Source organism: Eutrigla gurnardus (genome assembly GCF_963514095.1).
Source record: "Eutrigla gurnardus genome assembly, chromosome: 18".
Classification (NCBI taxonomy): Eukaryota; Metazoa; Chordata; class Actinopteri; order Perciformes; family Triglidae; genus Eutrigla; species Eutrigla gurnardus.
Window position 1 is genome coordinate 6,754,584 of NC_139929.1, and position 24,194 is coordinate 6,778,777.

General features: G+C 47.5%; 1 protein-coding gene across 1 annotated transcript in view; it reads left to right on the forward strand.

The window, feature by feature from the left end:
* The window catches only part of gli3 (GLI family zinc finger 3), an 83,035-nt gene that overhangs the window by 920 nt on the left and 57,921 nt on the right, over positions 1 to 24,194 (forward strand). Inside the window, exon 2 of the mRNA XM_084033237.1 lies at positions 14,932 to 15,105. Coding sequence (XP_083889363.1) covers positions 14,973 to 15,105 — 133 coding nt within the window. The 5' untranslated portion in view covers positions 14,932 to 14,972. The remainder of the gene's footprint in view (positions 1 to 14,931; positions 15,106 to 24,194) is intronic.

The following is a 24,194-nucleotide window of genomic DNA, read 5'->3' on the forward strand; positions in this document are numbered from 1 at the left end:
TCTGTGTTATAAGGCGGGAGGAACACGTGTAATGCTGCTGGGAGGTTTTTGAACTGAAACTTTATGAACTTCTGCAAACATGAAACTTTATTGGACTTTTGCCTAAAGAAACGCGCGTGGGGGGGATGGGGGAGGGGGGAGGGGGAGGAGGGGGGGTGTACATATGTACGCGCGTGTGATCATATTTCAGTGTCTGTTATTGATTCGGTTTATCCTGCTGGAAGTCTGCAGACTTATTGAAACAGTTACATGCACCGTTTCATGTATTTGAAAATTCCAAGCAAAACCTGTCGCTGACCCTTGACCTTTATCGTTTACTATATCATATATCATAAGCAAACATTTCAACACCACCTGTGTTTATAGTGGGCTTACAAAGACAAGTGGAGACCCTTTTTTTTTGGATAAACAAAATAAATTATTCCACTGCAAAAAAAATGTCCATATTAACAATTATTAACAATGAACACGTATTTATATTTTGTGCTATATTTTTTTTAAATTGCAGTGTGTCACTGAGGTGTGTTTCCAGTGAACTTTAATTTTCTTTAACAAGTGTCAGAGTCTGAAAACCTGATAGAGTTAAGAAACAGGAAATCCATTCAATTTCATTTTGGCAATTATATTTGCATGATTAAGTTTTTGAATTATTATGCTTCACCTTTTTAAAAAAAAAAGAAAAAAGAAAGATAAATGTGTAGAGGAACATGGCGTGTTTTGAAGGCATGTGCCCTGAGAATTTTAAAACCCATTACAGTTGGGGTTGTGGCCCTGCGGGGGTCCATGTTGGGTTTTATGGGGCCCCAAGCAAAATGAGAAATGGTGTAAAGTCACTATAATTTAGTGTATTAGATTACACTGGATTTATCACAATTAAAAATGGATAAGAAGGACTAATATAAGCACAGTTTGTTCCTTTTCATTTAAAAACAATATCAGCAATAAAATAAAAAATCTCACATGGACTTGTGTAGGGTAAAAAAAAGTCTCCCTAAGAGAAATCTGTGTCCATTTTTGGGGGTCTAGGACATGAAAACGTTTGGGAGCCCCTGAGCCTCCACATGTGCGGATATTTGTTTGAAACTTTCCCTCCTGTCCTCGCCAGCTGTTCCACATTTTATCTGCTTGTCTGCTCTCGGGTTTCATACAGACGACGAGGGTCCGAGGTGCTCAACCATGCGGTGCAGCTCAAATCCTCCTTTTTTTTTTGACACTTGGCAAATTATTAACGGAGGTCTGGCTGCCTTGAGACGGAGCAGTGAGCGAACACGCCGAATAAGATGTTTAACAGCACAAGTCCACACAGATTTTAAAAAAAAAGAAAGAAGAAATTCTCCTTTTTATCTGTTTTTATGAGGCTTTCCCATCGTTCATCTTGGCTGTGGATTTGGCTTTGAGAAACGGTTTTGCAGGTCTTGGTTACATTTGTCTAGTAAATTATAAAAAAAAAGTGAATGTCACATAAACTGTCATTTTATATGTCCCCTATTATATTTATGATAACAAAATAACACACCACAGGGCCTGCAAGTAGGAAAGGAATCACTGTCACGTCAATGATTTAGCTCAGTTAACATGGAGAAGAATGAAAAGATGGATCAGGCCTCAGATTTTAACCTTAATATTAAATATTTGGAAATTACATGGGAATCATTTGTAATTATAATTTTCTTTATTGACTTAAAGCATGCTTGTTAATCATTTTGACATAAAACTGATCCTTAAAAATAACTCCATATAATTATTATTTGATGCCACAAAAATTAGGATGCTTTTATTAAAATATCAGATAAGATGCATTTTCCACAAGCCTTAAATTAAATGTGATTAAATAAAATAAAAAAATCAGGGACTGAGTGAGATATGTGACAATTTGGGATTTTCATATTCCCTTTAAACTCTTTAAACACAAATTTCTGTTGATGTAATTCAAGTATGTGATATATGATAAAACATTAAATAGTTTCATATTCTGAAAAAAAAATCCAATAATAAATATGTCAGAATATTATATGCAAACCCTTAACATTACAAACTACCAAGGAGGATACTGAAGTCAAACAAGTGCACCTTTACCGGGAAAAAAAAAAGGACTTTGTCTCATTATGATGCAGCGGCGGTGATGAATGCAGCAGTGTTTAAGATGCTAATCTGCTGGAATGAGATGCACAGCTCAGAGCCACTCGCTTACTGTAGCCAGCAGAGATGCATCACAGCCGCTCCTCCAGCTCCACCGTCTCCCCTCTGCAGGAGCCGCTCCGCCAGATAGCAGCGCAGTGTTTTATCTCAACTTTAAGTAAAGTTATGCATAGCGACGCGGGCCCGGTATACACCCGTGACCCGGCGACCTGGCAGAATAATGCAGGGAGATGACATGCTATTAGCTTTTGAGGTATGGCCCTCTCCTCTTGTTAAGGGCCTCGCATTCACCACTAAAGGCAGCTTCTGTCCTCGGGCCTTTTGCACCCTGCAGGAAGAATACCTGTTATCAGGTCTGTATGCAAGAGGCCCTAATGAGTTGTGTTGTTGTGCTAATGCTGCTACCTGAAGCTCTCAAAGAGGTGCCAGATGTTTTGTTAAAACGAGGGTAACGTGAGGAAGTTGATTTTCCTTAAGATAATGAGCAGCGCAGTTTCATTTTTTTGCGTGTTTTTGCAGGTTTTTCTGTTGCAGGAACCACACAGGGTAAATAAGTTTTTTAAAATCCACAGAAACCGTCCGGTCGGTGGGAGTCTGGAGTAATTCCCTGTATAATTTGATTAGCTGTTGCTTCCTTTGCATGTAACGCGCGTAGTGGAGTAGATGGACCCCAGAAGAAATCTCTCACTTTGATGATTTGGTACTTTGATATGTTGACATCAAATGAAACAGACACAGTGAGTAAAGAAAGAGGACAAGTCAGACAGAGGTGGAGAGTGAGGGGGGGAGAAAAAGGAGAGCGGGTGGAAATGTGTGTGCTGGTGTGGTTTGAAAAGTTGGGCTGAGATGGCAAACCTGAGAAGCGTCAAAACGTCTGGACGCATTTGCGTGCGAGCAGAGACAAGAAGGGGTCTTCGGGCTCGCGAGGGCTTCTCCTTGGCCTCCTAATCCCCAGGCCCAGCCATCCCTTCAGGGCATGCCTCAGATCTGGCTCTCTGGCTTCTCCGCGCGGACGACCCAGCTCCGCCAGCAGATTTAATATGCTATGTGTTCCTGCTCCCCCGGCTCCCCTCCACCTCAACCATCATTGTCCCAGAGCGGGACCCCCGCTCCCTGCTTCAAGGAGCCTGCTAAAGGCACCTTTCAAGCCCGGGTGATGTCTTCTGGATAAGGCGCACTTACGATGGAGGGGGGAAAAGTGGCGATGAAGGAGGCTGCGAGATATAGCACTGTAATTTCAGATATGTATATTGCACACATTCAGGAATCTTAATACACTTGAGGCTCTCGCCAAACAGCAGACTGACACAACATTGGTGCTGCTTCGCCGCACTCGAGGCTGCATGCATGTACACGCCGCTGCTCATTCACGCCGCTCTCTCTTTCCCTCCTGTTTCTCCTCCTCTCGCTCGTCCACACGTGTATTTTTTTTTTTTCTCTTTTCCCTTTTCCCTCACTTGTGGAAGCAACTTAAAAAAAAAAATACAAAAATTTGTCTGAGGAAATAAGAAGTGGAAAAAAAAAAAAGGTGGGAGCTCAAGTTGCCTTAGCCGGGGCTGAGAGAGGGCTGGTTTGTTTTCCATGGCTCTGGCCTGTTGGAAACTCCAACTGGACCTGACAATTAGTCTGGTCAACTGCTCTCCCAGAGCGAGGCACCAGAGACGGCAATAAAACCAAGGAGAAAAAAAAAAAAAAGAGAGTGAAAACAGTATAGTAAAAATGAATTAAGTGATTTGAATTTACGATCGATTATGTCGTGTTTGACAGCTTAACATAAAGCCCCGTTGTAGGTCATGGTACATTTTTATTGCCAAAAAACGCCGGGTTGGTGTGTGAGAATGTGCCACGAGTGTTGCCCGGCGAGCGGGGGCCTCGCGTTTTCTTTTCTCACACACTTGAGGAGAAACAGGACAGGGTCACGCCTGCATGTGGGCGCCGCTCATCCCCTCCTCTGTTTGCTGAAGCCGCCCGTAAAAATGTCTTTAAGTCGGCGGTGTGAAGTATAGCAGCAAGTGGTGAAGTGCTTTGGTTTTGGGAGGGGGGGGGGGAGTCCCATTTGCTTACGGGGGCTGCGTGTAAAGTCGAGCTCCTAAAGACAGCAGCTTCCCGGGGCCCGTGGCTGTTATTGCAGATGTGGCATTGTGTCAGCTTTGATGGGAGCCGGTTGTGGCACCCGTGAGGGGGTCCGTGCTCCCCTCGGCCGGGGTGGTGATCGGGGGACGGATGAACTGGCTGCTCGCTGTGAACAATGATCTGTCACTTACCCCCTGCCTCTTGATGTGTGACGCCATGAGTCAGGCTGTGTCTACTCCAAGACACCAGTACGTACACACCATTCTTTTCCCCCTCTTCTGTCCCGATTAGTCGAATTGAGCAAGAAAAGGGCTAAATTGTTAAGTGTGCATCTTCTAAACAAAAACCCCGGCACTCGCACCGCTAATTAAGTTATGCATTGTCATGCAGTAATGTGGACCCCATGTGTTTGCAATCCCATGCTGCTCGGTTGTCTTTCAGCGGGAGTTATCCCCGAGTTTTGCCGCATCCCGGGGGCGGAGGTCAAGAAGGGGTCTATTGTTTGAATGTCAAATGTAAATCCCAAGGTTAAAACCTGAAGCACATGCCCCGGACATTCTCCCTCCTCTCCAAACATGTTTGGATGAGCACCTCTTCCCCCCCCCCCCCCCCCACTCTGCTCCCATCATTTCCGTACCGCGGACTTGGGGCAAGTTGGAAAAGGATGGCGGGGAGGAGGGGGGCATCTCGTATAAACCCCTCTAGTGTGTTCTTCTCAGCAATGAATGCTAACAGACCCCGGCTCTAATAATGCCTCATCTTAGAAAAACAAAAGGGGGAACTCTACTATCTGAGCAAATTTCTGCTCCGACCTGAAAGAGCCCTCCTTTGACAGCGCAGCATTTGAAGACTAATCGTTTTTTCTCATGCAAAGCACGCTGTTTTAAGAGCCCGGGCCACGGAAAGAGAGGGGGCTGTGTTTTAACAATACTCCGCAGGGAGTGAGGAACAGGGTTCGGGGAGGGGAGGTAGGCTTGAAGGGTGGGTGGGTTGGATCGAGGGGGGGGGGGGGGGGGGGGGATTCCTCTCTCCTTTGCTCCTCAGACAAAGCCCAGTTCCTTTCAGGGTTGCATGGGGGGTAGGGTGCGTGGGGAAGAGGAGTTTGAGTTCCTTGAAAGAGAGGGACTCCAGCCGTTTTTTAATGACAGTATGTCATCGTGGCTCCTCCACCTTCCAGGGGGAAAAACAGGGGCCTGGCCTCCGCAGTGACAGGCCTGGAAAAGAAGTGGGCCTGAGAAAATTTATAGAGAAACAGAAATATTAACGTGTACATGGGGCCCTAAAACGGCTTTGGCTATTCCTGCCAGACTGGTGTTTTTATTAAGAGGGGTCGACATGCTTTGGAAATATATCTTATTCATGAAGAAAGCCAGGTTAGACTTCCCAAAGAATTCATTATATTCCCCCCAGATGCGGCTTTGCGGGGCTGCGGCCGTCCCTCGGAGGACGTGGAGCGTGGAGCGTGGAGCGCGACATTGTAAAGCCTCCCTCAGTGGGCACGGGAGAGTGCGAAAGGTTCCATTTGTCAAAAGGTGCCGGAGTCTTTTTCCCACCTCAACACTTTCCCCGGCTCAGTCTCAAACTCATTGTCTGAGCAAAGGCAGGACATTAGTCACCGCAACGCCACGGGAGCCTGCGGGGCTAAGGACCAGTGCTCTGGAGCCCGGGCTGGGACGGAGGGGAGGAGAGATGGGGGGGGGGGGGGAGAGGGGAAAGAATGGAGGGAGGCGGCGGATAAGGTGAGAGGAGGGCAGGAAGGGAGGAAATGTGAGGTAGACGGAAAGTGCGGAAGAGGGAAGAGGAGGCGAGCATGTGTGTGGGAGAGGGAGAAAGACCATGGGGGGGTTAGAGGGAGTGGAGTCTGTAGCTCTACCTCAGGGCTCAGTATGTAAGCCCCTGTCTACCCCCCAAAGCTGCTTTCACAAAGAGATTTACAAGACAGGTCTCCGGTGTGCTTTGCTGCCCTGCATTATGAGTGAGTGAGAGTGTCAGTGTGGGTTGCTCAAATCTTTTCCTTCTTCTTTTTTTTTTTTTTTTTCCAGGCCTTGTATTTTTGCATCATCTATGCAAGAAAGATATTCACCCCCAAATTTACCAACGCGGGCAGGTCAGACTGCATCAGTGGTGGAGTGTGAATAACCTATTCCCCCTGGTGGCAGGGTGTGTGTGTGTGTGTGTGTGTGTGTGCATTCATGTGTGAATGTATTTCACAGATTCACACATACAAGGGATCCTGTTAGCTTTTGGAATTATTTATAAAGCCTGGCTTTTGTGTGGCGCTCTAAGTCCCTGTCTCCTCCCATTACTGCCTATGACTCTACCTGGGCTTCCTTCAGCCCCCAAATGCTCCCTCAGCCACCCTCCCAGCACAAGGAACTGAGTTCGGTGTTATATCTAAACCCTTTCGCGGTTGCTAGTTTCCCGAGAGGATCCCTCTCTTTTCTCTCTCTCTGTATATGCAGGGGAAAAAAATAGTTTTCTCATTTAGACATCCGTAATCTGAGGAGACAATCTATACACTTCAGAGAGACACGCAAAGTTCTACTGACCCATCCCATATGGCCCTGATTACCTCGTAATCCAGAAAAGTTCCCCCTCCTTTTTCTTGCACGGACCAAGCCGGGGCGAAGGTTTTTAGTGTGTTTGAGATGGTTTATGCTAATGTTGCTTTTATTGAAACAAGCTGGGATGTGATAATAGTCCCAGCTCGGTACATATGAGCAGCGAACTGCTCTACTTTCCCCCCCCCCGTCTCCCTCTGGCGTAGAGATCAATGCAAACCAGCTAACGCGGGGTAATAAGCCATTAGTACACACATTGTTGGAGAGATTTACATACATCGACCGGCGGACTGATAAACCAGGTTCCGTGTCCTGGAGGTATGAGAACGATTGTGCGTGTGAGTTGATTAGCTGCGAGAAACCATCGGCGGGGTGATCTCTTCCCCTTCTGACTGCCAGTCCTGTGTGATAGGTGCCAGATTGCGTAGCTGGGAGCCAGGTTGTCTCTTGCTTGTCAGGGGAGCGCGGCGGAGGAAGGGGGGGGGGGGATGATGTGAGGATGATTACACTGTACACCGTTTCCTCTGATCTGATTCATCGCGAAAACCCGTCTCTCCCGCAAAGGGTGAACTTATTATCCCTGTCTCAACTTCCAGCGCGGAGCCAGCTGCTCTCCATGCTTCCCAATTAACCCCGGGCACCCGTCAAACGCACCAATTAAGGCCCTCCTCCTCCCTCCTTCCTCCGTGAATGCATTTGCCCGGGACTCCGATTGGGACGCGGCGAGCGAACGGAGGGGGGAGAAGAGTGAGCGAGTGATCCGGCGAGCGTTTTGAGCGTGTTTGTTTAGGAGCTGTCCTAAGCAATGGTGTTGCAGCTCCCAGATTTATTCGAGGCGGGGTTGCAAACAGCTGAAACGAGTAAATACGCCCAGATGTTTGGCTTCCTCGCGATGGAGTCGGCGGGCCCGAGGGGGGCCTGCCTGTCTAATGACAGTCTTGTTCCTTCGCTCTCTGGGAGGATCTCTAAAGGGGGCCATTTTGTGACCGTGCTCTTTGGAGTTTTACGGGACATTTGAGGGGGTTTTTACGGCGTCTCATTCCAGCGTGGCGTGATATCACGTCGGTATTCCAGAGCGAGTTTCCGAACTCCCAATCCAAAATATTCAGCTTGCGTGTTTCTGATGAGCAACAGCCTGTGTTTCCGTGTGGAGGCGTGTTGCTGTAGGTGGGGTGCAGGTTTTTTTTTCGCAGCGCTGCCAAATCCTCTGAGACTTCCTGTGCGTGCGTGTGCGGGATGAAGAGGGGGGGGGGGATGGCTGATATGAAAGTGAAGGGAGAGAGTTGTCTCCCGACGCTGCCGTTGGGAGAGCCGTCAGGGAGCTGGAAGTCTCCGGGACTCCCTCTGAGATTCAGCTGTCTTTGATCCAACACCTCCGCTGCCGTTCGCTCCGCACTACTATGGAACACGCTCCCGCCTCGCCGTTCCTGCAACGCGGACCACAGCGCGCACGGATGAGACCCTTTAACTGGCGCGCTACACTTTCATACAAGGGGCCGGTGAAGCCATTCAGCTGGAGGGAAGGAAACTTTTAAAAGCAGCAGCTGCAAGAAGACATAATGAAAACATATTTACACTCAATCCATTCACCAATAAATCCTGTTAAAAAATGTCAGAAACTAGTGATAAGTTTACAACACCCCAAATATGGTCAGTTTACAATATAAAGCCGAGACAAATGGATCATTTCCCCTTTAGGAGCTGGAACCAGATTGCATTTTTCTAAACAACTCATTGGTTTAACTTATCAACTAAGTGTTTCAGCGCTAGATAACATGAACGCTCTGAAAAATGGCTAATATGACCAGACCGATGAAAGCCGGCCCACTTGATTGTTGTTTCTCGTGTGATTCATCGTTCTGTTGTTTTAAGATCAGCAGCCCCATTAAAGGCATGCACTCTGTGTTGGAGTGCACGCCCTCCCCTTGTCCTCCTGTCCATCACGCTATAATAAGGTCGGAGTGTTGATGGACTGACCTTATTTCATGGTATTTTTCAACCCGTCTGATGAAAGATAAGGAGAAGATACAACATCATTTCGTTCCGTGCATCTGAGGAATGTGTGACCCGGTGTTACCCTTCTGGATCCGTTCCCATCCACACAGGAAGTCTAGCATTAAAGCGATGCCATTTCTCCTCTTTTCCCTCTCCCCCCTTTTCCCTCTCTCCTTGCATTCCTCTGACTGACTGCAGCACATTTCAGGACAGCTTCATTCAGCATTCCTTTACATGCCGATTTGTTTGCCTCCCTTTTTTTCTTTCATTTTTTTTAATTTTTTTCACGCGAGGAGCCAAAACACCAAGACAACTTCATCTCATCCAATTTTCACCCCTTTAATTCAGTTTAAATGGCATGGCCGCGAGGGCCAGAGCGGGAATTAATAAGAGCCAATAAAGCTCGCCGCTGGGGCATCGGGGGCCAGTCTTTAAGTAAACATTATGACTTCTTGAGGGGGGATTCAGGGGCAGCACTTGATGAATTGTGGCGGAGCTCGGGAAGGGCTAATTTCTCACTTAGCCGTCCTGATGGGGCTAGCTAATAGGCCTTTGCGTTGCCTCGGCTGTTTGTCTGCTGGCTTTATTATTGTGCATTATCGCGCTGCCCCCTGGCTGTTGTTAGTGCTTCGGCCCCCGAAGAACGCCAGGGCCCGTCATTAATCACCAGCACTGACTCACTCCACTCGCAACGCTGATCCCAATGACACAAAGGAATGGAGGGAAAACAAGGAGATAGAAGGGTAGAGGGAGGAAGTAAGTGTAGAGACTACTGTCATCTAGTTCTAGTCGGGTACCTGCTGACACTCATGCAGGACCATCCATCTGCTCCTTCTCTGAGTGCATGTGAGGAGGAGGAGGAGGAAGCAGAGAGAGTTGTGTGTGAGGTTTTCATCAGTACAGGAATTTCTTCTTCCTCCCCATATCCCCTCCCAGGGGTCCCCCTCTCTTATTTATGCTCCGCACACAGCGATCGCGCTTGCATACCGAGCGGCGTGCCGAGCACCCGGTGCCTCCAGCTCCCGTATACACACCAGCGCCGCGCAGCAACTCTCTCAAACGCAGTCACCTCTCGCCGGCGCCACGTTCACACGCCGTGCTCTCAAACAACGCCGCCGCCGCGTGTACTCTTTCGCTGTGAGAGCACGGTGAAGGATGTTGTCGTCGGAGCGCTTTCTAAAGCCTCGTATGAAGACTGTTTTCACTGGAGATGAGAGGCCCGCTGACAGGATACAGGCCTCACTCTCTTTCTCGCTTTACAGTGGGTGCCATGTGCAGGGGCCACTCCACCTTAGCTGTAGAGCGATGTGGCATGAGCTAAATACATAGATAAAGTTCTGAAGTAATCATGCAAATCTTCAAGGCAAGCAACTTTTGCATATAGAAAACACTTTCCCCCTCTTCTTCCTCAAGGACCTTTACGGGCATTTCGCTGAAGTAATAGGTTGCATTGTTTGCCTCGGCCCCCGGTAAATGGCTGAACAAGCATCTTTCCATTCTTCTCAGGGATCAGGGAAAGTGTCTGATCAAACAAAGGCTCTACGTTTCAGCATGGGGAGGAAGGGAACCAAGTGGAGAAGCAGGGGGGGGGGAAACCAATTGCGCCTAACTGGGCCACCAGTGCAACAAAGCTGCCTGCATTACCCATTGTCTTACTCCTCGCAGGCCCCGACACGAGTGGATCAACAACAAACGCAAAGTCAAAATAAATAAACAATCTTAATAAGCTACGGCGCTGTGGGGAAAAAAACGCCGGAGATTTCCATTGTGGCGCGCGCTTTATTCGCCCCTTATCTACTGGGTAGCGAGCGCAAAAGAAGCGTCGTGTAAGCATTACGATTACATCGTTTGGGTTTGTTACCCAGGAATGTAAGATGCACTCAGCTCGACACACGGGGTCCCTCACCAGCCCTCCGAAGCATCTCAAGTGGAGAGGTCTGAGGAACCAAGACGCACGCGAGGATAATCTTATTAGCTCTGCTGAAAGCGACTGATGGGGCTGTGTTGTTGCACTGTTTGTCCTTGACAACAACAAAAAATATAAACCTCCTCATTTGCACAGGCTTTTTTTTTTCCTCCCTCTTCACATGTTGTGCACTTGTGATAGCAAGTTTGCTGATGGAATGCTGTTGAGATGCAGATGTAAAGATAAATCAAAGACCGGCAACGTCTTTTGTCAAAATCGGAATGCAGATAAAGCGTAAAATATGCTCCATGCGGTATTCAAGAGATGATTTACCGATCCATAAATCTTCTCCATAAATCAATCAACCGTCATTTTTTACAGTGTAGCATTAAAACTCACACAGGATGATATAGAAGCACGTGAATGATTGACAATCTGAATAGCTCAGCCGTGTCACTGTGTACAAAAGGGTGAGAGGGCCGAGCACTAAACCAGTTTGCGTGTGCATTTTGGGGATTTGATATGTGTGTGTGTGTGTGGCGGGGTGTGACTAATTCCTGCTAAATGGCCCTTACTTGAGGGGCTGGTCCCCATCAGCTGTAGGCCAGACTTAGTGCCATCTGGGCACAATGTTAAGTTGCACTGGTGAATGGGAGCCACAACCACCAAATCCCCGACCCCCCTGACGCCCCCCCGTCCCCTTTGCCTCCCAGGGCCAAGGGCGAGCCATAAGTGCGGTGTTGAACACAGCATGGAAAACCTAAGTGTGTGGTTTCCTCTGAGAGCCATTGAGTCTTGTGGAACACACCTCCCCAGTTTGATCCTGAACCCACGACGGGTCCTCCAAACCCCAGCAGAGCACTTCCACTGTCTCCTTAAGGGGCCTCATCCCCTCGCTGACCTTATCCAATGCAAACACATGCAGCCTGAGCCAGCGCGTTCTGTTTTATTGCTAGATTCAGCTAATCTCGCTGAAGGGGGGGGGGGGGGGGGGGGGGCTCCGACTCCTCCTCCCTCTTTGCCCCTCAGGGTTTTAGTTATTCCAGCTGTGCAGGAGCCGTTAATGTTGTTGGCATAGCTGCGAAAATGTGCAAAAAAAAAAAAAACACATCGTACACGCAGGAGAACATGTGCAGGCATGCAGGGGCACGGTGAGGTGCACACACATGCATCACACACACATCTAACACACACAGTCCCATGCTCCGCCCCCCCCCCCCCCCATTCATTTTCTCCCCCTCTTATCCCACTTTTGCTCACAATCTCCCTCAATCGTCTCCATCTCCCATCTCTCCCCTCCCCTCTAACTCGCCGCGCCGCGGTGCGTTTGTGCCGCGTTGATAAGCCTAAGATAGCAGATCTCGGTGGTCGCTGATGTAATGATGATGAATGCTGTGGCGCTGCCAGTCTCCCCCCTCAGGGGGCCCTCGACACTGAACAGTCGCCCTAATGAAATGAACACAAATACAGTACCCGCTCTGTGAGGGGGGGTTGGCAAATCTAAGAAGACACTTCAAGAGTTTATACAAAAATGTCCCTCAGTTTCAGAGTGAGTGTGTTTGTGTGTGTCATGCATTTGCAAATGTGTTGGAATAGGAGGTTCACCTTAAGCAGTTTCATAGAATTAAGCTTGTAAAGATGGAGCCTTTAAATAACAAAAGGCGGGGATTTCTGATAGCGTTAGCAGCAAGAGAGAAAAAACGGAAAAGAAAAACAGATTTTTTTTTTCTATCAAAGGCAAAAGTTTATTTTAGTGTTTCACTTTGATGTGTACAATTTGCAGATGACTTTCAACTCGGTGCCTTTGTCGCCGAGGCGTATAATTTATGTTAAATTGATTTGCTTAATGTGCTTATAAAATAAGAATGTTTTTTTTTTTTTTTTCTGAGGGAACAGTCTGAATTGTGGTGTTTTTAAACCTGCTTAATCGCCTCCCTTTCTGTGAGGAAGGATTACAGTCGAGCACAAATAAAGATACACCCTCTTTCTCTCTTCTCTAATTGGGTGTAGGACAGACATTTCATGGGAAAGACATTAATATGAAATTAACATATATTTTGAGTAACAACAGCAGCCGATGCCTGGCTGTAATTCCTCCTTTTGTGCCGGGCCTCTGTGACACACCGCTGATTCAGGGTCTGCGAGGTAGTCCCCATACAGATGCTTATTTCTCCGCTGTCTCATGTAAATCTCTGCATCTGGCCCGCGAGACGTTTCCTCACTGTGCAAAACAACATGACGTGCAAACTAGACTCTCTGTCCTTGATTATTAGGATAAAACTTTTTCGTGCATCCAGAAAACATTCTCACCGCAACACCTCGATGGAAATAACCATCTTTGTGGCGGTTGGACTTCCGTGTGTTGGGCCGAACGCGAAAGACGGAACATCTGCAGGACTGGGTGTGGGCGTCCAGGTCAGAGGGATTATGGGTGAAAAGGTCCTGCTTTTAATTGCTGCTTTGGAACTGTGGCCTGCCTGGTGGAACACAAAAGGCCGGTCAGACACGCTTCGCCGGCTCGGACTTGTGAATATTTGCCCGACCAGTGGAATGCCCCGCTTTCTCTCCTCACCTCCCCTACAAACCCCCGATCCCACCCTCATAGTCGCTGCACTTTTCAGCTCTCTTTTTCCCGCTCTGGTCTGACTCACCTGGCGACACACACAAAGCATGCTGGGAAGCTATTGAGCAATCGCTATAAAGTACAAGTTCAGTCATTAGTAATCGCCGTTTCAAAGAAGTTGTCTTTGATTGTTCCCGTTGCCGCCGATTATTAGGAGCTCGCTAACGACACATCGCACAATATCCCGCCGATTAGCTCGGCGTCGGCTGCGTCGACACGTGATCCGAGATGCTATCTGCGTGAGTCGGATATTAATGTCTTTGGTTGGGGATGACGGCTACACATGTATTCATGTGGGAGTGATTAGAGCGCGAGCTCTTGTTTAATTCTGTTTTGATTGGTAAGGGAGTAATTGCATTGTGTTTTTTTTCTCCTTTTTTTTGTAAGCTGGCAATTGCTTACAGATGTTGTTGTCGGGTCAGAATGGATGACAGACTCTGGTTTTTTCGGGGGGTTGGGGGGGGGAAGAGAAAAAAAACAAACAAAGCGCACAGTGTTTGTCTGAAGTTTACCCCTCACCACTTCCCCCTCGCCTTCCCTCTTTGGGGAGTTGGTAAAAAAAAATCCCCCCCTTCCCTCCCATCTCTTGTAGTTTCAGCAGCACTCCTCTGTTTGCATTATGGCTGACTCTCCTGCTGGCCTTTGTATCCGTGCATGTTTATAGGGTGGAGGACAATTAAATAGTACAGTTGGGCAATCAGCTGGTCTTTATTGGAAAGAAAATGTTAGTCAGACTAAATATTTCCACTAATTATCCTCGAATTATGGAGTCTAAGTAAAGGCTCTGCGTGGCAGCGAGTGGATCTGTCCTGTACTTTGTGTAAACGAGTGGCTGCGGTGCATCGCCGTGTTGTCTCCATAATCAGAGACCTCCGTGACCTAGATAGAGTGGAGTTTGTAGACAGCCTCTGAGGTGCTGAACTGAGCAGCATGTCTGCTAGACTGTTGGCTGAACCCCTTCTAAACCCACACACAGTATTAACTTGAACCACCTTTATTCTTTGAAAGAAAAATTGCCCGGCACCATAATATTCCCAAAAGGGCCTTCAAACAACCCTTGTTTTTTCAGGACTGTGAATGTTTCTCTCTCTGTGGTATCCCCTTAGGGTTTCTCCTTTCTCTCTGGAAAGACTGCGAGAGCAGGATTATCAGTATATCCACAAGCTGACTTTACTTTCTATTCTGAGATATAAAACCTAGTCAGGATGTCCTGCCTCGCTCCATGTTTATAGACTTGTTTTATTTTTTATTTTTTGGACAAGAAGTCTGAAATTTGGTGCGACTTGTGTTGTAAATAAGGTGAGCTACATTTTTTGGGGTATTTAACCACGGTCAATGTAGAAGCAGATCAGAGCCCAGCAGGCTTGAGTTAAAATAAATCAGGGTGAGCTGGTGGATTGACCCGTGGTCCGCTCTGGGCATCATGAAAAGGGAGGATTGGATCTGAAGTTTTTCTCTCACAGGGTTCCCAGAGTCTTTTTCTTGAGGGACTCTATTGTGAAGAATGTCAAACTTCAATCAAGCAAGAAATGCTTCATTTTCACAAGTTAATGCACCAATCAAACCAATCATCTAAGCAGAGAAAAAATTAAATAAAGTCTTTCATCCGCTAACTTCTACTTCTTCTCCACCAGTCATCCCGTCTCCATGAGGTGTTGAGGAATGAGCGATCGCCATGGAAACCCAGTCCCAGGCCAGTTCAGCAGCTGAGAAGAAGAAGAGGGTGGAGACCATCGTGGCGACCAAGGGCTCATCAGGGCGCAATGACATCAGCGAGAAGGCGGTGGCCTCCAGCACCACCTCAAACGGTACACGTCACCTCTCACACTGTGGTTAATGGAAATATCGTTTCGACGAGTTGGAACACACCCCGTTTCTGAGAGACTGGTCCGTTAGTCGGCTTTTAGTTGGGTGGTAGGAATTAATTCCAATAAACTTTCAATACGATGCCTTAAAATTACATCTAGCAACAACTTCATAGCTATAGAAATATGTCTGTAAAAGTCTGGTTTTCTTAGTGACTGATTTCCTGTCGCTGCTCCTCGGCCGGTCACATCTGTTAATCAAACTCTTGGATAAACACGAGTCACAGATTTCATCCATTTGTATGTTTTTGTGACAAAGGCTCGCGGCATCTCCTTGTCGGGCGTTTTCTTAAATGTTTTCCAGACCTCTCCGTTGTGGAGACGGAGGTGTGGCTACGCTACGTAGCAACACATTTGAGCACCGGGGCCACCGACCTACTGGGGACCGAAGGAATGTTATATCTTTTTTTTTCTCCTATGTTCCCATTACTTGAAGACCAAAGCGACCAACTCCCAAAAAAACATGATTTAAGGATCTAGACATGCTGATGTTCCTTGTGTTTACTTCCCCTTTATTCTTCTTGAGTCACATTCAACCCTCAGTGGTAGCAAAAAAAGCTTTTGGCATGTTTACATAGCAATGTCTTCAACACATGCTATTAAAAGCCGCGCGGAGCTTACAGTTCATCAAGCCCGTCGTCATTCAGCCTTTCATTTTCAAATTCGGGAATATTTGATGGTGATTTTCTTCTTTTTTTTTTGGTTTGGCTGGAAAGCCTCGGAGCATCAAGCTAAAGTCATAACAAAAGCCGAGTTGAGATCACCGCGGCCTAAGCTGCAGCTGTGCTCATTAGCAGCGAGAGGATTTCGAGGTTTTTGGGCACAGTTGGCTCTAATAGCTGGATCTTGTGGCCTGTAGACCCCCCCACCCCCCAACCCCCCTCCACTCTGCTGATGTCAAACGTGATCATCCAAAGTGTGAGGAGGAAACAAACAATCCAGGAAAGGGTAAATAGGTTGCTGCGACTTGCTCCCCATATGGGAGTTATCACAGGAAGTGGGTAAGGTAATGCATCCTTAAGCATCTTGGGAACGCTCTCACTCTTACTCATTCCCAGATGGCCGGCACTGTTTTATTAATTAAAGGGGCAGCGAAGAGAGAGAAAGAAAGAGAGAAAGAAAAATAAGTTTGTTGTGGAAAAAGCATGGATGTAATTTGGCTCCGTGATTGTGGATCTTTCTCCGTAAAGTGCTGGTGATTACAGCTCCGAACAGCACACGGTTTGTCTCCTACACTGACTCAGCCACATCACAAGATACACTTACAGCTTGAAGCTACGTCGCACTCCCCAATAATACAGTAGTCTCATAACTCAGTTGATGAAGGGAGGGACGATACTTATCTGCAGAGAAAAGGTCCCTTTTAGATCCCAATCGCTCTCCCTCCGAATCAGACGATAGCTTACACATTCTTTGTGTTGTTATAATTACGCCACATTCCCAAGTCAGCCCCCAGAACTCATAACCTCTTATCAGGTGTAACCCAACACTCGCCTCAACTTTAACCCCCGTAGCCTCCTGCCCCTGCCGCCTCCATCCAAACAAAAGGTAATTGTGAGCAGCTGTGGAACCCCAGTGACTGGTTCTTCTTAGGAAGGCCCCGGCGAAATATTTCCCCCTGTGAGGCGGACCGGCGACCCCTGATCTCAGCGCAGCGGGAACCCCGCCGTGCGCTCAGCAACAGCGTGCATGATAAGTTGTGAAAAGTGCGAAAAGTATGTTTCCAACTGTACCAAGCATTTTTGTGGTGTGTGACTGGGATCAGCTCGCAGACAGATATTGATCAGATCTCGTAGCCAATCTGGTTTGATTAGCTAACTGCACTTTTTAGTCTGGAAACTTTAATGTGAATCTAAAAATCGCCTTCCCCTCTTGTCCCCGAAATTTGGTCCAAGTTGAGCAGGCCCAGAGTAATTATTGAGTCCTGGTAGAGCGTTCCCACATGGTTGGCTAAATGGTGGCTTCATCCTGTTTGCCATTCATCTCTGTGCCCCCTCCTATTGCACTGACAGCTCAAAAGGGCCGACTGTGCCACAACAATGCTGTGATTGGTGCTCTTTAGGAGGGGGTTCGCGGGGGTGTGCTCTCCCCTCCCACCCTCATCATTCGGCAGGCAGGTGGACCACAAAGTCCCCTGATTCTTTTGTTGGGTCCCAAGCCAAAAAAAAAGAAAAAAAGAAGAAAAAAAAAAAGATGTCCATGCTCCTTGGCTTGAATAAATCCTGTCGTCATGGGATAATTTGCTAATAAAAAAAAGGGAGAAGAAACAGAGAGAGGGGACTGAAGGATTGGTTATTTGCAAAGTAGAAAAAAGAAGGAGGGGGAAAAAAAAGTTTCTGGTTGGTTGGAGTTTTATGATACAGCAGATCTGAGGGAGTTAGTAAGCAGACAGAACAACTGGATGCTGTTCAGAAAAACAGTCGGGGGATGTTGTTTTAATGTAACCCAGGCTCTGTGAAGCAGGTTAAGTGAGCGAGTTGGGAGCTTTTTTTATTGCGTTACAAAGGCTCCAACAAAAATGGCAAAGTAATAACATTTATTCCTCATACTGAAGCCAAAGAACCAAAAAAAAAACCATGGAAGGTCAGTGATCAGTAATGCATGCATGCATGTGTGAAGGCAAGAAGTGAGCACGTTCCTGTGACCTTTTATACCTGCAGCCACAATCAGGCTCAGGTGTGCCTCATCAGCTGTTAGCGTGCTCCAAGACAAGGAAAAAGAACACAGACCCCTGCTGGATAGGAGGGGTCGTCACAAATGTTCATGCTTAAAAAAAGGGCAAAGGGCCTCAGAGGCGAACAAGCCGAAAGGGCGACGAATGTTCATCTTTCGTGTAGGTTACCAGAGGAATCCCTGAGCGCGTGGCTAAAGTGTTTAACGAAGAAAAAGAACACTCGACTGCTTTGAAAAGAAAGGAGGAAAAAAAAAGAAAATCTCCTGATGGGAAGAGAGGAGAAGAATGATTCAGAGTGAGAGGAGAGATAGCGGCGGGGGGAAGAGTGAGGGGCCACCTTCTTTTTAGGCAGCCATTTAAATGATCAACAGTAAATAGAGGGGAATGTCATCTGACAGAAATAAAGTTCCCCGTTAACAGCGGGGATGGAAAGTAATTTACAGATACGCTGTCCCCCGCCATCTTTGTGCCTCCCAGATAAGGTTTCATTTCAGAAACGGATAGGAGACATTTTCACTTACGGGCCCCCATTCTGGGACACCTGTGATAACAGCTTGTGGACCCCTAATTGAAAATGGGTTTCAAAATGGATTTTCACTTTTCTTCACCCCCCTCCATCTCCCCCCCCTTTGCTCATTCCCTCCCTCATGAGTAACCCCCCCCCTCCACCTCCTTCAACCCAGCATCCTTTTTTTCGTTCTCTTGTCGTTGGCAGAGGGAGACAATATTGGAAGGACAGGGAGGGAGAAAAGAGGGAGGGAGGCATGGGGGAAATGGAGCATTGGGAGCGGATCATCCCTCAGCCCGTGTCACAGCGATGACAGCCGCGTGATCCGTCTTATTAATGAAATCATTGATCACTTGATGGGACTCATAATCAACTGTTTCTCCACTGTGTCCTGCCCCATCTCCTCCTCCTCCTCCCTCCTCATGCTGCCACCTCGGCTCTCCACTTTCTTATCCCCGTTTTATCCCCCTATATAAGAATGATCTGATCTTTTTTTGTGTGTGTGTGTGTCTTACTGAAGACAAAAACGATTAATAAAAACATAAAAATTAACAAGAACACCCAGACGCTGCCTGACGATAAATGCTGACAAGCGATGAGGGTTTAAAAATGACAAGTATTATATCGGCTTCCTTTATTGCCCTTTTTGCTTTTTTCGACGAAAACAAATGGGAAGCTATTTTTAGTTGTTTGTGCGATCGCTGCTGCAAAAAGGTGATCTCTGTCATCCGTATTTGCGCTGTATATATTTCATGGGGACCGGAGGAAGAAGCAGGGGCCCCTCTGTGTTACCCTACTCTGTGGCTCTGCCTGTGGGGGCTAATGAGAGAGGACTGATGGAGGGATAAGGGACCTCATGGGAGCTCTGGCTGGCCCACGGGTCAAACAGCACAATGGAGGAGGCGTTATAGAGCCTGACACACAACCCCACACAGGAAAACTGGCTTTTAGTGTCAAAAGGCCCCTGTATGGTACATAAATAATACATAAAATACATAAAAACTAGCATATAAGCAGAGGAAAACACACATTTACCCACAATATTGCATATTAGCACACAGTTTTAAACATCTACCTGTGGATGAAGGTTTGTAAAGTCACACTGGCCCTATGTGCACACGCTGTGGACGGCCAAAGCCATTTCATGGGCATCTGCACTGAAGGCAATTTCCTGCAGCAGCAGGGAGACGGGCTTTGGCAGAGCCACCTCACAGGGGCCTGGGGCACAGGATTAGCTTAGCGTCGCTGCTACTCAGGGGCGGAGGGGAACCTCAGCTGCCCGGCCCAGCCTGGCCCCTCTCTTGTCTGGCACACTTCCGTGGGCCCAGATCTGCCTGCCGGAGCTCCACCGCTGCTTTCGCTGCTGGAAGATGCATATAAGCCACAGCCTCGAGACCTTTTGAGAGAAATGCGGCCAGAATGTAGCTGTAGTGGAATTGCATCTTTGTTTTTTTTTGTTTTTTTTTGGTCAGTGATCATCCTACTTGTTTGCCCCGGTGGATGGAGCACGCTTGGTTTTCAACATCAAAATGAACCCTTTAGGTCCAACTTGGGTCATGTTCTTGTAGTTTGGGGAATTTGCTTCTATTGTTACAATAACATTGGATAAAATCTAAAGCAAGCAAGCCTGAAATGTTAAACTGGACTGGATGGATGTTTGGGTGATATATTGCTCACCTTGTAGAATATTAAGAACCTGTATTATTATGTTCCGTGTTGGACTTCTGTATTTCCAGATCCTGGCAATTAACTTTATTAGAAATAGCGATGATCGCCCATAAATAAAACCCAAAGTCTTATTTCCTTTTAATTTGACTCAGAGTTCATTCTAACAATCTGAATTTGACGTGTTAGTCATAGGTTTTTAATTCTAATACGATGTGATGGTTCAAGCTGACCATCACAATGGCTCCTCGGGAGAAACCGAGATCGCTTTCACTGTCACGCTGAGAGCCAGAATGGCACGGAGGTCAGAGGTCACGCGGGTCAGAGACGAGACTCCGAGTCAACGACCGGCGTCACGAAGACAAATCAGCCCGCCCCGTGTGAGGGGATCGACCAGCGTGGCCCCGCCGCATCCCAGCAGCACTCAGAGAGGGAGGCGCAGGGCGATCCGAGGGCCCCATAAACTCATAAACCCATAAAGTGGGGAAACAGTAGTTGATTATTCTACCACTCTGTACATTTGTCGGAAGGCATCAGTGGCCTCCCTCCCGCCAGGAGGAACAAAGCAGGGGTGTCCTGACCCTGCCAAGAGGATTTATTGTGGTGTGTTCTTTTCCGCGTCCTCTCTTGTTCGCTCGCTCACGCCTCCTCACCACAGTTGGATTCTTGTTGAATGGAATGAAGCAGCAACTAGTGGCCGTGCCACCGGGGTCGCACTTCATACGAAACACTAGTGAGCTGATCTCTGCATTCTTACTCGTGGAGAAACGGGAATCAACACAACAAGTTCTTTGAAACGGATTTGTATGAAATACATGTTTTTTTTCTTTTTTGTTGGTCCGTACTCTAATTTGGGAATAATTGGTTCTCTGTGTGCTAAACAAATAGTGCATAATTTAATTGGATGCATGTTTTTGTGTTCATTACAAGAAAGATACAGCAGTTTAGGCCTTTTATCCAATCCACTTTATTTATTTGGAACATTTTGCAAATTAATGTTTACCAGAGTGCTCAAAAGTGAGATAAATAAGGAAAATCATAAAAACACATAAAAACGTTCCCGCTCATCCAAGTTTTTTTCTTTCTAACAAGTTGGCATAGTTGCATCTATTATTATTAAAAATGATGAAGTCATTGAGGTAAATTAACAGCATGCATTTCTGTTTTAAAGAGACAGCATGTGAACTTAGTTTTTGCTTGAACAATAATGTTCTCAGTCTGAAAGCATCCTGTAATATTTCAGCCCCCCTTTCTGCTCAAAACTCACTGGATGAAATCAAGACATGCTTTCAGGTTTTGAGAGAGAGCAAAAAGGCCCTCTACCCCCTAATCTCTCTCCCCTGACCTCTACACCCTCTGGGCCTTGACTCTCACCCTTCTCCCTCCCCCCTCCTCCCGTTTCTCCGCCCCAGCTCTCTCCCTCGCAGTGCGAAAGAGGAGCTAGGATCAAAGGCCATAAACCATGGCAGTGATTTCTGGTTGATTGATTAGAAGCAGAGGTTGAGAAGCAGCAGCTCTCACCCCTCCGTTCTTCCCACCCTTCGGTGCTGCGTACGCATTCTCCCAGGGATCTCGTAAATAGCTCAGGCTTTAAGTGTGAAAAGAGTTGCCACGATTGGCAGACGGAGGCCAGTTTTTATGCCTCTTCCTCCTGGTTGGCAGAGCAGAAGGGGGGGGTAGGGGGTGTCAGTTGATAAGAACCATTTGTTGTCTCGCTTGGATCTGGGGAGGGACAGTGTAATCCCCTCGCCCTGGTCTGCTCGCAGAGCTGGAGGAAAAGAGCAGAGGAGAGGAGGAGGAATTGATTTTCAGAAGAGAGGGCATGCGGAGAATTGAACTCAGATGTGTAGCTGAGACGGGGTCTGAGAGAAACATTCTACTCGCGGGGAAACAAACGTCTGTAGCTTACAGCGGAGGGGCCGTGCAATTTGAACTTGAGCAAGTCCTTCTAATGTTAATCAATTGCATAGCTGTCTCTCACCATTCTCCCTCCCTCCTCCTCCTCCTCCTCCTCCTGCCTGCGCAAGGCTGGAGGCCTCTTGACAAGCAAGTGTTCCTGTAAAGGCATTTCAATAGGCCATGTCCGTTCAGAGTCGTTAGTACTCCAAAATAATCTCCATCACGCTTTTGCACGGAGACACAAATACGCATGCAACCTCTCTCTCTGTCGTTCCTCCACCGCCTGCCCTCACCTGGAGCTGCGAGTCTAATGATGATTCGGAGTGTGGGCCTCGCAGCGACAGCTCCAGTCCCGGGGAGATGTGTCTCATGTCAGACTTTGCGCCAGACAGACTCCAATAAGGGTAGGGGGGGGAGGGGGGGTGGTGGTGTTGGGGTGGGTGTTCTCCAAACGCAGCTGGAGCGGAGCCAAAAAGTAAAAGTGCAATTCTCTGAAGGTTTTTGTTTTCCCCCTCCGTGGTATTTACAAAGTGATTGAGCACATTTTTGAGTGTCGTGGAGTATCTCATTACGCCCTTAAAAGCTTTTTATCCGTCGACATGCTTTAAGATATGTACACATGCGGCGCATACTGTAGGTACTCGGTCATGCACGCATGCAGACACATAATCTCTCATTTTCACCCACTTTCCTCGACGGCACCGAGCTGAACACACACGCACACACACACTTGGTGCAGCTGGAGGATGGGCCGTCATTATTAACTGTTTGGCGACCTCATGACTTCATCTTCGGTGCTGTCAGAGGCGGCCCACATTATGTCTCCGCTCGGCTCAATGGGCTCTTTGTTCTGGCTTGGCTCTGGAGCAGCTCAGCATGGGGCTGCGTGAGTCCAACAGTCCCACTGCGGCTCGGGAGGGGGAAGGGGGGTGGGGGGGGGGAGACGGATGGATGGAGGGGAGGTAGTGGATGCAGAGGGGAGGGAGTGTGCGGGAAAAGGGATGAGGGGGAGATGAAGGAGATTTGGGAAAGACATGGGAACTGGGAGAATGAGGGATGATATCAGGAATCCAGGAGTGAGTAACAAGAGATTAGCGGGAAGAAAGTGTGAATGAGATACAGAAAGTGGGATGAAGAGAGGTGGGGAAGGATTGAGCGGGAAGGAAATGCTACATGCTACAGGTGAATCCTAAAGTGGGCCCGGAAAAGCTTTTTATGATGATTTCTAAACGCCGTTCTCCTTCCATCCCACTGATTCATTCCAACGCCAACACCCGATTATGAAGGCTATGTGTCGTCTGAGCCGCGCCGGCCGTCCCCGTGTGGAATGTGGGATTAATGGCAAAGTAATGCAGAGATTAGAGAGCGGGAGAGGGGGGATTGGACCTGGCGAGAGTGACAGGAGAGGTCATATATGAGGAGAGCTCATTTCAGAGAGGGGACAGCAACAGACGAAGGGGGTAAGGAAAGCGTTGAAGGAGGAGATGTGACGAGAAAAACGAAGGTTATTTCATGATTTAAGGAGCTAGCTATGTATATAATACATGTCCTGTGTATGGGCTGCTAAAAGGGTCAAGTTTCACTTTTATATACTAAATAAAACTTCTAATGTGCCATTAAATGAGCATGTAGGGACACCTCCTACACCGACAGTCCATCACATCGTCTAGAGCTGTAACTTTCACTCTCACCCCATATTGTGCTCTTTAGAGCCACTTATCTAATCATATAGAAAGTCTGGTGCCTTTTACTTTTCCATGACTCACCTCCAGCCCCTTCCCAGCAGACAGCGGTCAAATCTGTTTGGCCAATATAGCAGATCCTCTAATCTGCCGAGCTTTCCCCGCCTGCTGCAGACGCTGTAATGACAGGGTCCAGGTCTCACCTGTGTTTGAAGGGGGCAAAGGGTGAATTACACCCTGTTTATTAAGCAGCCACTCCCATTCATATCACGCACTGGGAGGAGGGGGGCGGGTGAGGGTCAGGTCTGGGATTTTGCAGCCAAATGTCAGCTGTAATGATGATAGGATGCTGGGAGGCAAATGCTGATTGAAAGGCTCATAAAGAGTTCTTTGTGAGGTGGCACCTTGTAGGTATTGAAAAAACAAAATTGTGGAAAATGAACAAATGTTATTTTAGATCATTAATCTGTCAAGCTGTAAAGGCAAAAAAAGAGAGATTCAATTAGTGTTTTTTTTTCTTGTTTTCTTTTAAAAGAAGGTGACTTAACGTGTGTTCAGAACAGCCCCTCATTGTGGGAGCGGCGTGAGCGAATCGGTTGAGTTG